Source organism: Rattus rattus, chromosome 2 (genome assembly GCF_011064425.1).
Source record: "Rattus rattus isolate New Zealand chromosome 2, Rrattus_CSIRO_v1, whole genome shotgun sequence".
NCBI classification, from domain to species: Eukaryota; Metazoa; Chordata; class Mammalia; order Rodentia; family Muridae; genus Rattus; species Rattus rattus.
The window spans coordinates 218,866,352-218,880,102 of record NC_046155.1 but is presented as its reverse complement, the minus strand read 5'-3'; the positions used below and the strand labels follow the sequence as shown (position 1 = coordinate 218,880,102).

The 13,751-nt window shown below is 45.4% G+C and overlaps 1 protein-coding gene across 1 annotated transcript; it reads right to left on the bottom strand.

The window, feature by feature from the left end:
* Positions 1–2,382: 2,382 nt before the first annotated feature.
* Abracl (ABRA C-terminal like) lies at positions 2,383–12,696 on the bottom strand. The gene is made up of 3 exons (XM_032894956.1): positions 12,505–12,696; positions 8,258–8,324; positions 2,383–2,939 (listed from the first exon to the last, which is right to left on the bottom strand). The coding sequence occupies exons 2-3, from the start codon at positions 8,316–8,318 to the stop codon at positions 2,755–2,757; spliced, it is 246 nt and encodes an 81-aa protein (XP_032750847.1). The 5' UTR covers positions 8,319–8,324; positions 12,505–12,696; the 3' UTR covers positions 2,383–2,754.
* Positions 12,697–13,751: the final 1,055 nt, after the last annotated feature.

The window sequence follows — 13,751 nt, the reverse complement described above, 5'->3', positions numbered from 1 at the left end:
CCTGGGTTGTATGGAAAGCAAGCTGAGCATATTACTAAGGTAATTAACTGGAACCTAGCTTGTAGCCAAGAAAGAGAAACTTCACTGTAAATCTGACTAGAAATAAAATTTATAACTATGAATGAGCCAATTAAGGTCCGTATATAAAGTTGTTATGAAAGAAATGACTACCCAGGCAATTGTGGCTCACTAGGGAGGGAGAAGCCTGGAACTCTGAATTTGAGGACAGCCTGGTCTACAGAACAAGTTTCAGGACAGTCAAGGCTGTACAGAAAAACCTTATCTCAAAAAGAAAAATGAGAGAGAGAGAGAGAGAGAGAGAGAGAGAGAGAGAGAGAGAGAGAGAGAGAGAGAGTCACTGTTACAGGATACTTGATCACATTTTGAACCTCATGATTGTGAACTGGAAAAGCCTTATTGTGGTATGCCTCAGCCCTAGCATACACCTTTAACCCAAAAGCTTTCTGTAAAGAAGAGCTAAATCAAGTCCTGTAGCTAAATAAAGAGATGGTTCAAGCAACCACTTGAGTGGGAATGAACATAAGAAAACCCAAGAAAGAAAAAGAGGGTCCTTTGACAGCAAGGAGAAAGGAGCTGTTCTCTTCTAGTACGGTTGGTGGAGTAGGAAGGTCAGCCGGGTGCTTTCTCTGCCTCTCTGAGCTAGCAGGTTTTGACCCCAGCATCTGGCTCCCGACTCTTCATTGGTAAATCAAATGTTTGCAATTTTGTTTTTTTTAAAACAACAATGGCCGCCTGGAACCTAAAGGGAAGTATAGAAAACTGCATTGTGAGTATCAGTGTAGATAAGAACGCTGGTTAGCCAACTTTCTGAAAACAGTAGCCCTGACTAGTCTGAGTCATGGTCCCGTCACAGCAGAAAATGACTAAATTTTTCTTAAAAGAATGCTTAGAAGTAATTTGTGGCTTCTTGTCGTTATGCGGGTGAGGGCTGGCACGGGATGAGGCACCATGATTGGACAGTAAAAAAGTAAGGCGGGGACAGAGTTTTGGTAAGGGGGGAAAATAAGGGGAGAAAAACCAAGACGGAGGCAGAGAAGGACGGCCCAGATCCCTACGGCCTTAAATGGCCACAGGTAGTTATGAATATTTCTTTTTTTTTTTTTTTTTTTTTTTGGTTCTTTTTTTTTGAGCTGGGGATCGAACCCAGGGCCGCGCTTCCTAGGCAAGCGCTCTACCACTGAGCTAAATCCCCAACCCCATGAATATTTCTTAAGGGATGGATTTCTATAGGTCAATTTATCTTATCTAGGGGGTTTATATCATCAGTTGGCTCTGAGTTCATTGTGTGGATGTTTTCTGGAATGTAAATTCACTGAGATAAATTACTTAGATAAGTCTGATTGTTAAGTTACAAGCTTCTGGACTTTTGATTCAGTTGGTCTGGTGTGGGTTGTGACAGTGACCACAGGGGGCGGTTGTAGGCGACCTGTTTGAAACTGACTGTTTGCTGCCCCGCTCCGTAGCATGGGATAGAGATTGGGAGCTTAGCAGGTGAGACGCTTTGCTGAGATGAAAATCCCCTGCTAACGCCATGTGGCCCTACGCTGCGGGCTACCGAGGGTTTGTAGCTAATTTTAATATTTACCTATGCCTTCTGCCAATCACGCCAACTCTTGGCCCACTATGAACTTAACTACTTGTGCAGGGCACTTGCTCTCACTATCACAAAAACATCAACATTCATCATGAGAAGCCCATGTTCCAACCTTTTGTCTTTAGACAGAATCTCCCTACGGACCGCAGGCTGGCCCCAAATCCCTGATCCCCCAGCTCAACCTCAGTTGATGAGATCCGCAGGTACGCGCCGCTACGCTTTGTTTCTGGCTCCAATCCTGGTTGGTTCCTACACTTCTGGTTTCTGAGTTCCCAACGAGGCTATCTATGCCCAATCATCTCTCTGTAACACGTCCTTCCTGTCCAACCTCATAGCTTTTGATTTCCTCATCCACTTTATTGTTCCATCCTCCTCCCGCTGATCAGCTTCTATCACTTCTCGATGCGCACTCGGCTTCCTCCATGATAACACACGTTGGATACTGCGGCCTTCACTGATTTCACCCTGCTCGATGGTCTCCACCATCTTCATTTGTGTACCGTGGCTGCCATGTGCGAACACAGATGGCCGCATACTGTTTCAGTCTAACTGAACGGTGAAAAGATTGACTTCTCGCCTTATCCCCCAACTCGGGGTTAAGTTTGCGTCCATTGCAATAATACGGTCCGTTCTTATTTGTTTAATTTTGTGGGGTTAAGATTTTTTTTTTCTAAATTAAGGTCACTACAGTGACCTAATTTTAGTACAAGAACTCATTTGTAAGAGGCACATTCATACCTGAATGACAAAACACAGACATCAGGAAATGCAGTTACATGATTTTTTTTTTATTCCATAAACATATTATTTTCCACCGCAGTTGGTCTTTAGTTCGCTTCTCACTTTGACGGAGTGTCAAGTGCGGCAGAGACTAAGAATGGTTTAAGAAAACAAAAGCTTTTTCGCACCTCTGAAAACATTTCATTGCCTACGTCTCCCGATTTCTTAAGGAAAAAAAAAAAATAACAGGTTTTGTTTATTTTTACATTGTAATGTTTTGCTCCAAGGTATAAAAACAGGACTTCTCAACAAGTCCCCTTTTGTTTACAAAGGTCTATAAAAATACATAAGGAAGTTCATGTTTGTCTTTTAACTTAATTATTCCAGTTTACCAGATACCCCCAGATCTGCAAACCACATTAATCTTGCAGCAATACAATGTCAACATCATCATGAACACCTTGCAAAAGCAGCTCTCCTGCATACGTAACAATCTTCCTTCGTTTTGCGGCTTTCAGAGTTCCCACCAACGCTTCAAAGAGATTGGCACATCTGTCGTCTTGGAAGAGGACTCCAAACTTCACACTCAGTTTCCCATCAGCATCTAATTTGAGAGACGCAGGATTAGTAAATGTCTTGCCTCCACGGACGGCAAACTTGGAACACCTTCTGGAAACACCTAACCAGGGGTAACCAAGATTAGAATTTAACACCGAACCCCTTCCTACCCTGAAGGAGCAAAATAAACATAGAGTGCTTTCTAGACAAAACCTCAAAAGGACAGAAAGAAGCATTGATAAAATGTGAATGTGGTCAGTCATGACAGTATGTGTCTTCCATCCCAGCATTCGAGAGGCAGAAGCAAGCAGATCTCTGTGACATCACATAGAAAATTTTAAGCCACCCAGGGCTACACTGCGAGACCCAGCCTCAAAGTTTAAAAAACCAAAACACAAAGTAAACATGCTATACTACTAAGGTTGTAGATAAATTTTTCAACTTTGACTTTCAAAATTGTTAGGTGGGACTGGAGAGATAGCTCAGAAGTGAAGAACATTGGCTGTTTTTACAGAGGGCTTGGGGTTCTATTCCTAGCACCTACATGGTAACTTACAGCTATTTGTAACTCCACTTGTAGGAGGTCTGATGCCCTCTCCTGACTTCCATGGGCTGCAGGCATGCATGAGGTGCACAGAGATCTATGCTGGCAAAACACCCATACAATCTTATTTTAAAATAAAAAAATGTTAAAAAACAAAGTCTTTTGAAAAATAGACAAAAATAAATTTATTAGTTGTCAGGTTGATAAAGGCAATAAACAGAATGGAAAGAACATGTTCTGGATGTACTCAAGGTGTCCAGGGTTGCACTGAGGGTCTTTAAATAAGTCATATTCTTCTATTATGACCACTGAATCTTAGTTCCTGGGGGGATAATCAGAAATTATTTTGGGTGTCAGTTTATTAAAATATGTGTTAAAAAAAATAGGGCAGAGAGAAGCAGCTCTGCTGTTTACCCAAGAGCTGAGGGGTGCACAGAGGTAGGGGTGCGAGACGCCATCGGGTCAGCCTTCAAGTGCGGACCACCCAGCAAATGAAGGCGAGAGTGAGCGGGATGGGCTTCTCACCAGGATTTAGAGACATCAGTAAAGCCGTTTAAAAGTTCCCAGAATAGTAAACCCAATTTTTATTCTTTAGAGGTGCCAAAAGCAGAAATGGGGGTATAATTCCCAAAGTTATTCTTCCCTCTCATCCTTCAGTCTGACAAACGTCCAGGGGCCTGCACCCTCCCTTGTGTCGCTGTAACTGTGTCCATGCATCTCCAGTGACCATGTGTTGCTCAGCGGAAGCCCTTGGTGTTTCTCACCCAGGTAACTTAACCTATTCCCACTACACCTCCAGGATGTCCCTCTTCCAGCTGCCTCGAGAAGACCCTAAGCACTGAAACAGAATCTCTCTTTTTGATTCTATATCTCTGCATTTGAGCCCAAAGCAGGTATTCAAGAGACCTTGCTGGATGAAAAGCTTTAGATCTCCAAGAAATCATATTCTCCATTTCATCTTCACTAACTGTGTGAAAAATGAGAATTTAAAGATTAGGACTTTAAAAGAAATAGATAAAACTTTCCTTCATCAATTTCCAGCCGGAGCTCGTATATCATAGGCAGATTAGTCCAAATCACTCCAGGCTCAACTTAAATAATTAACAATAACATGTCAAAAGATGACAGTTCCGTATGATTTCGGTAAGCCATCTTTTGCCAACAATAAAGTCAGGGTGTCCCGGTGAAGCTGTGAATTTTTAAGTATTCCCATGCATATGGATGGTATGATAATCATCTTGTCTTCTCATTTGTAAAGCTGTTCATTTTGAAGTGGAACTTCAGCTCGCCCCGGGGTAGAGCACAGACACTCTTCAAGAAGTGCAAAGGTTGGGGAGGGGAACACCCATGTAGAAGGGAAGGAGGAGGGGTTAGGGGATGTTGGCCCGGAAACCGGGAATGGGAATAACATTTGAAATGTAAATAAGAAATACCCAATTTAATGAAGAAAGGGAAGAGGAGGAAGAGGAGGAGGAGGAGGAGGAGGGAGGAGGAGGAGGAGAGGAGGCGGAGGAGGAGGAGGAGGAGGGAGGAGGAGGAGGAGGCGGAGGAGGAGGAGGAGGAGGAGGAGGAGGAGGAGGAGGTGGTGGTGGTGGTAGAAAGGTTAGAAAGGTTAGAATGTTAAAGCCAGCTGAACCAGGCCAATGAACAGCAGGTTGCATGAATAGGAACAGGGTAGGATGATGTCATTATGCAGCAAGTCAGGTCCAGGACAAGGAGAAGCCTATCATTGGATGAGAAGGAAGGGTAGGCGGGGTGGAGGTGGGGGTAGGGGAGTCTAGGAAGGAGAGAGGAGGAGGAGGGGCGAGAGAGAATCAAGATGTAGACTAAAGCAGGATAATCCAGATCCAGGCGGACTGGGTTGATTCTGTTTTGTCTAGGTGGGCGGTTTAAATCTTTATTAATTGGCAGTGAATTTGTTGTGTGGATGTATTGTGGATTGGGAATTTAACAAGTAAATCTAATTGCTAAATTACAAGTTTCTGGAACTTTGCTTTCCCGGGCTAAAGAGGACAGTGTGTGAAAAAAATAGCTGAGAGGCAGTAGGAGCATTCGGATCTGGTTCTGTTACCTATGAGGAATGAGAATGTGAAAGGGCCCAAGCGTGTGTGTGTGCGTGTGTGTGTGTGTGTGTGTGTGTGTGTGTGTGTGTGTGTGTGTGTGTGCGTGTGGGCGTGGTAACTACCACCTGGGGACTGCACAGAGAGGGTGGCTTGTGGACTATGTGGTAGAGTAGCAGCCGGAGTGAGAGGATCCGGCTCACAGGAACTAATAGAAAAACAATCCTTTTTAATTTTTACCGCAACAGAACAGTCTATAAATTTTTGGAAATCGGCTCTAAACAATCCAAACAACATAGTAATTCCAGCTGGACTAGGGAGACCCTAGGGATGTAGGAGAGACACAGTAAGGAGTGGTCCTAGTGAAAATGAGACTCCCCAGACTTTCATCGAGTGGGTGTAATAAAGGGGGGAGAGAAAAGTGCAGTTACAAAGACTTTATGTGACCAGGGACTTAAATGCTAATAAACTACATGCACTTGTGTCTCCTCAGTGTCCTGTGCAAACACCGATTAGTTCCCATTCCAAGTGCACCTTACATGGTGTCCCTTCCTCAACGGACCTGTCTACACTTTGTTGTCAAGTCCCACTTGACTCAAGGCTTAACCAAATAAGTGAACCCAACTTATCAATAATCTATTATCAATAATAAAGTTATCAATAATCTATTGAACTGAGTGCCAGCACCTCACAGTTCAACAAGTCCCCCTCCCTCCCCCCCCCCAGATAATTGCCTCATCAATTAAGAAATAAGATGCTTTGGGAAAAGGAACGTGCCTATGTCACTTATGCTTATCAAGGGCTTGGCACATATGGGCGAGCAACATCAGTCAGTGACAAGATGATTAAACTCATGTGGCTGTGACCTCCACAAAATTTCCATATGGCTCTACCATCACATTTCGGTTATGCTGTCAAAATAAAGTGACAAGAAAAGACTCAAGGAGGAGGAGGCTAGGACTGGCTCAGGGACGGAGCACCTGCCTAGCCTGTCAGTTAGCATGGATTCGATCCCAGGACTACCCAAGGGGACAGAAAGAATAATGACACCCAAAGATACTTGTGTTCTAATTTGTAATACTTGTGAGGACCTTACCTTACAAGGCAAAGGTGACGTTTCGAATGTGATTAAATAAGGGCTCTAAAATGGGGGCATTCTTCTGGATTGTCTGGGTCAATTCATGGAATCCTAAGAGTCCTTAAGAACGTAGGAGTAAGGCAGAGTAATGCAGAGTGAGCGAACGACTCCCACACTGTTGCTGCTTTGGAAGACAATGGAGAGCCAGGTGCCAAGGAATGCAGGCAGCACCAGAATGTAAAGTGAAGTGGAAGCTAGGAGCTACAGTCTCCTCAGAGCCCTCCAGAAAGGACTGAAGCCAGCCAGCCAGCGGGCCAGCACCCGGATCAGAGCCTGGCAAGACGTCATCAGACGCCTGCACTATAAAAAAAAAAAAAAAAAAAAAAAGGAAATTCGTCCTAGTATTAAACATCTCGCTTTACCACTGCTGCATCTGTGGGAACTGGCTACAGCAAGAGTAGAAAACAGACGCAGGGGTCTGAGGAGACAGCTGACTGGAGAAAGTACAAGTCAGGCAAGTATTGGGACTTGAATTCAATCAGCAGAACCCAAATTAGAATGGGGGGGGTGCACAGTGAGGAGGGGAGGACAAGAAGATCCTGGGGCTCACTGGCCACTCAGCTTGGTCTATTTGATGAGCCCGCACCGCAATGAGACACCTTGTCTCAAACGACTCAGAAAAGTCCCAAGGAATAGCACGGAGATTAACCTTTGGCCTCTACATCCCCAAACACAGTCATGCACATATACACAGGAAAGGAAGAAAACAAATACAAGAGACACTAGGGATAAACAGCTTAATAGAATTTTTAAAGGGTGTCTATCCTATATAGTAAAGAAAAAAATTGTAATTTATAAACAAGTCTAAGAAGAATTAAGCCGTAATGGCATAACTTTTTTTTTTTTTTATCATAGTACAGGTCAGGCTGGCCTTCAGCCCACGATCCTCCTGCCTCCGCCTCCTAAGAACTGAGATTAAAAGGGCACTGTGTTTATTTATAAGATACTCTGAAACATTAGTTTTCATTTACATGATAATTTTTAAAACTCTGAATCCCATTATTCTAGCTGGTCTCATATTCATACACCCTTGCACATCTCAGACACCGACACTTCTCCCTGTAAGTACAACCACCTCAGTACAACTTAGGATTAAGACACCAACACACCAGCTTGACACACTGCTGTCCTCACAATAGCTGCTTGGACACTAAAGACAAAGACACCAAAAAAAAAAAAAAAAAAAAAAAAAAGAAAGAAAAAAAAAAAAAAAAAGGAAGGAAGGAAGAAAGGAAGGAAGGAAGGAAGAAATCTAAGTGGATTTATTTTACTTTTATGTTTAGAATTGTAAACATCTCAAAAAAATTAAGAGAAAATGAAAATAATTGTGATGACTACTCTTGGTTGTCAACTTGACAATATCTAGAATCGACTCTAAATAAAACTTAAGTGGCTAGGTACACGTGATTTTTTTTTCCAACTTAAAAAAAAAATAAAATAAAATAACAAACCATTTCAACTCTTCTCTGCCTCAAAAACCTGATACCCCAACAGCCCTATGACTAAGAGCAGTTACCCAGGCTGTGGCAGACTGTGTCCCCGTCCTCAGTCCTACGTGGCCTCTCTGGAATGCTGGCCTTGCGGTACACTCTGAAGAAACATTCTGCATTGAGAATACTTACTTTTGGAACCCAGACGATGAATTTCCTCCACCAGGAGGTTAACCTCATGCTCCACGTTCATTGCTGACTGAAAGAGAAAAGAAGCCTGTATTACAGCCATTTTGTTGCACTCCACCGGGCAGACAGCAACCCAAGGGTCCGTTTGCTCATCCAAGCAGCATGTGTCACTATTATTGACCACGTCTCTTTTCTATTAGTATCAGGTATAGCGAATGCACTAATGGATCTGTTTTCCCTCTACTTAAGGAACTTCCCTCTGTGTTGCCCCTTCTGTATACTAGGGAGAAAATGGCCCTTGCCCTCCATGCACAGCTTCTCACAGAACTCCACTAAGCAGCAAAACTGCCAAGGATAGCATGACCCATGCTCGAGACAGAGAAAGGTCTCCGGTGAACAGCAGTGTGGCGAGCCCTCCCTTGATGGTAGACCCCTCCTTGGAGATCATGGGGAAGGAAGAATAAATGGACAAAGGTGAGAGAGCAAATGGAATATTCTGGAGACAAAGGAGAAAGCACAAGGCACAGCTGAGGCAGGCCCTGACCTAGGAGGTGGAGGTGCCAGGATAAACTAAGCTTCTTGCTCTTCCTGATCTAGAGGTGAAACAGACGCATACCAAGGCCACCTGAATACCCTCAGGTCAGCGCACTGACAACGCTCATCTCCCATACAGGAGCAGCATGGCCCCCTATGGATTCTGCCCATGAAAACTGACTGCGTTGCACAGCCTGCAGTGAGGCCCATTCATGATCCCATCAAGAAGAGTCCAGAATGAGAACTGAGCCTGCCGGGTCTTGCTGAGTCCTGGTGTGGCTTGCTAAGTCTTCTGTAGGCCAGATTCTGACCTCCATTCCAGTCTCCTCTGTTGTATACTTGAACGCTAAGCCGCAGCTCCGGGAGTCTCCACTCATCAAATACACCTGGCAACACTGTTCTCCGACTTCTTTCTCCTGCTCAACTCATTGCCAATTCCCCCCTTCTGCATCTCATAAATCATCCCCCGCTTGGATGTACCGTCCTACGGAAAGCATTCCCTAACCTGCGGAGAGCCCTCTACCGGAGTTCCCCTAGCACTGGATGCCTGGGTCATTTCATTCTGGTGGAATTACTGTCTTCTGGGCTTCCCTCACTACAAGGTAAGTTTCTCTCCACGGGGATCGGACTTCAGAACTCCTTTTTAGCGTGCCTGGCACCAAGAGGAGAGGTTAAACAAATGCTGCTTCATGAACTAACAAGAACTAGCAGCACGAGTGGATAGGGGATGGAGCCGGCAGAGACTAGAGTATGTGAGCAACTCAGCCACAGAGGCATAGATTCAATCTGTTTTCACAGGACAATCTCTGCAGGCTGAATAACGAGCTAAGAGGTGGAGCGCTGGCACTCTCGTCTTTAAGGCGATGACTTAGAAGAACCGACTTCATTCAGATGGATTACTGCTAGTTCCCGGTAGCTTCTAGGATGAGTGACATCTACGACTGTATACCACCCGCTTTAATGGTATCGATTGGGACACCAGGTTTTCGATCGGCTAATAATGAAAAGTGCCACCACCGCCTGCTCTGACTGGCATAAATATTATAATTGAAGGGGCAGACATCGCAGTAAAATGCTAAGTCTTCAATGAAATGCAATTCTAACACTTATTATTAAAAGCTATGCTGTCCAACTATACCGGGGACCTTTGTGCTGGTGAGAGCGTAATTATATAATTTCAAAGTGCAGTTTTAAAAGTGATACTAAAAAAGCTAAAATATCCCCCAGAGGATATAGAATAATGGTGGGAATACGCCTGTCTGTGTCACTAGCTGCTGTCTGGTGACTAGCTGCTGTCTTGTGGGGCCAGAACGGTTTTCCAACTCTGGCACCAGCAGAGTTTGTTGGGGTTCAGCACTTCCCTGTCTACTCTAAAGCCATGTATGTGGACAGAGCATGTAGCCCTCAGCTCCAGAAGTGACCCAGAGTCAGCAGCAGGTCAGGTTAAAGGCATCAGGATCCTAATCTGAGTCAATTCATATAATTCTCTTATTTTTAATTTTTTTAAATTTATTTATTTGGGGGTTCGAAACAGTCAAGTTCAACCTCACGGTCTTGCTAGACTACTAGTAACATGTGCATCTACAACCCTGGTGAAAATGGTTACCCTATGGGAAGACCCAGCTGGGAAATTCAGCAGAAAGAAAAGCTAGGCATAGAAATGACTCAGCCTGTGTCCGACCCTGGAACTTGTTATTTTACGAACCGATGATATTTCCCCTGTTTATAACGTGTAGTGTGTGTGTGAGTTTCTATTACTTACATGCCAAAGGATATTGATCCAAAAAGTTGGCTTAGCAGCCTGTTATTTAAAAGTAAACACACAAAATATAGCTAGCCTCCTTATAATGTATTTATATACCTAGTCTTAGTGTTTGGTATTGTTCTATTGGTTAGGATGAAGATATAACAGAAAAACAGATTGGGGGGGGGTCAGGGAAGATGGCTCAGTTGATAAAACACTTGCTTTACAAGCACTGAGTTTGGGCCCCAGCACCTACATAAAAATGTTAGGCGTGATAGATCCTATGACTGTAATCCCAGAAATTACACACCAGGTTCCTTAGCTGAGTTAATTCATAATTCTTTTGTAAAAAAAATAAAAAAAGTCCTTTCTTACATTTATTTATTTGGGTGAGGGTGTGAATGTGAAAGTCAAACGCAACTTAAGGGTTTCCCCATGTGGGTCAAAATCTGGTCATCAGGCTTCCAAGCAAGTGCTTTTATCCACTGGTCCACTTGGCTACCCTAATTCATGAAGTTCTAAGAACCCTACTAAGTACTCTGTTACTCATCTCATTTTATTCGGGACAAAAGAAGCTCACACGGGTTAAAGCCACACAAGTCCGGTTCCCAACACTCCGTCTTGCCCGTTCTTCCCCTTCTTTCACTGTTTCTGCAAATGAACCTAATGTAACAGTGTATCCTTATGTAATGTATACTGAGAACTTACGAAGGCAGAGAGATTATTTATAAAGCAAGAAAAAGCTCTCTGTCCGGACCCTTATGAATAGGAAAATAATAGGTTTACTACTGCATACACAACTTGGCAGGTTTTAGTCATTTATTATAGGAGGGGAACAGAGAAGAAAATATGCCCATTATACAATCTTCGGAAGACCCATGGCAGTCTAAAAGCAGGAGAGAAACCTTCGACTGGGAGGAGAGAGCTCAAGAACAATGAGAGGTCATAAACTGAGGAAGTCTAAAGAAAACGAGCCTGTCTGTGAGAGGCTGGGCCGTAAGAATGGCAGCGGCAGATGTGAGCCGGACCGTCTGTCACAGACTCTAATTAGGCTGTCTGAGTGGGACTGACTCACAAAGAGAAGGGCTGTGGCTGGCGCACGCTAGAAAGCTTCATCGACACACATTTGGAAAGGTATTGTCAGGAGCCTTCTCTAGCTGTGTTTTAAAACTCTGGAGGCAATGCGCCAAGGAAATAAAGCCTTCTGGAGTCGCCTCCCCAGGAAACGGCAGCCAACTTTTACACGCGAGCTGGGCGATCTTCCAGTCTCGCTTCTATCACTAACAGCTGGCCTCGGGTCAAAGGCTCACTTTTCTCCCCATTCGCTGGCTCGAGCAGACTCCATATTTGGTCATCCCGCCTACAAGTTTGGGGTCTTGCCAAATATGGATCCCCAAATCCTGGGGCCTGTGTGTACCACTCCCTCACCCCTGAACTGCATAGGGCTGCAGAGCCCGGGACAAGGGCTTCGTCCCGGACGCCTTTGTCTTCGCCACTCACCCTCCCTCGGTCCCCCACCGCCAGTGCACCCGAAGGCACAGCCCGGAGCGAGTCCCGCGTTCCCTCACTCACCTGCCCTCCGCACTGCAGAGAGCAATGTCACGACCCCACTTCATTCCCCCGGGGGACCCCCCCCAGCCCTTCCCAACCCCGTAACCTCACCCCCCCCCCAGCCCTTTCCCACCCCACCAAGCGAACGCCAAGTGCAAAACCCACACGTTGCACCGCTGCAAACACGATTGGGGCTGCTCCTTTCCCGGTCCGCCCCCGGCCGGCAAAACGTCACGTGAGCCCAGTGCGGAAGTGTGCCGGCCGGATGGGGTGCCCGCGAGTGGGGTACAGGGGGCGCGTGCCCAAGGCCCCCTCTAGCTGCACCTCCGCACCGCAGGGTGCTCGCCCTCCACCCGAGACTCAGGCTCCCCCAGACGTCTGGTCCAGCTTTTCCCCCCGGCGCCTTCCAGGACGAGCTCACCTCTCGGATTGCTTCCTTCTTCACTGAAGAGCTGCTCGCCGCGTGGGTCTGAACCCTGCACTCAGCTTCCGCGCCCTAGGGAGGAACAAGCAGAAGAAGGAAGTGGTCCGGGCTAAGAGAAAGGCTGCAGTGGAGAAGGGAGGGGACGAGGAGAGGCGTGGGGGGCAAGTAAGACTAAGTGCTGTCTGGAAAGGGGCCGCCCATTCTCCCGGGACACGCCTAGGAGGAGGAAACCAGCGCAGACGCCAAAGCTGGAGGCAGGCTTCTAGGAATGCAGACACAAAGTGCCATCACCTCTCTCTGTCCTACTCAGCCAGGGCCCACAGCCTAATGCATCCTGATCTTCTGCCAGAATATCTTATCCAACAAGAGAGAAAACGCCCCCAGCGTGCTAAATACTGAGGTCTCCTAGGAAAACAGACTCACATGGGTTCTGTACGCTAAGAGCAAGAGGCTCAAGACAAAAAAGAAAAGAAAAAAAAAAAACCAAAAAACACACACACACAACAAAAACAAACAAAAAAATTTTTTCTATAGTTTCCTACATTTCATTGATAATTCAAATTATTCAAATTCTTTTTATTTCCATCACATGTACTTGCCCTACCCAGAGTTTTCAAAAAGAAAACCCCAATTTTTTTTTTTGTAGGAATTGCAAATATTACCAGAAGGGAAATTTCTCTCCCCACCCCCAATTAATTAAGAGTGTCCAAGTCATTGGTAACTTTCATTGCAGAGGCAGGAGAATCTCTGTAAACTCCGGGCCAACCTAGTCTAAACGTGCCCTAGTCTCTGTCAACCCTCATCAAACAGAATGGTTAGCAGTTACCACACAACTGGGGTGATGTTGGGCCCTACCTTGGGGTGTTTCCCTTCCCCCTCGCTGAGCCTTTCAGCCTGCTATAGCTAGAAGTTGTTTACACCCTTGGCAGCTGCTCTTAGCCCCTGATCTGGGGTCTGGATTTTCCATGGCACCCTTCCTCCCCACCGAGCCTTCCAGCTTGTTGTTAAGAAGTTGTTTATACCCCTGATTGGGCCTGGAACTTTCCACCACACAGACTTTTCCTGTTTTCCTGGTTGGGGATTTTCACCTGCCTTGTTTTCCACGGCTTTTGCCTCGGGTATATAAGGAGATCTCAGTAAATCTTTAGTGGCACTCTCTGAAAACGGGTGACCCGTGTACGTGTTTTCTTTCAATCCCGAAGACCTACGCCCAATATTCACGCACTGGCGGCGCAGGCGCGGTC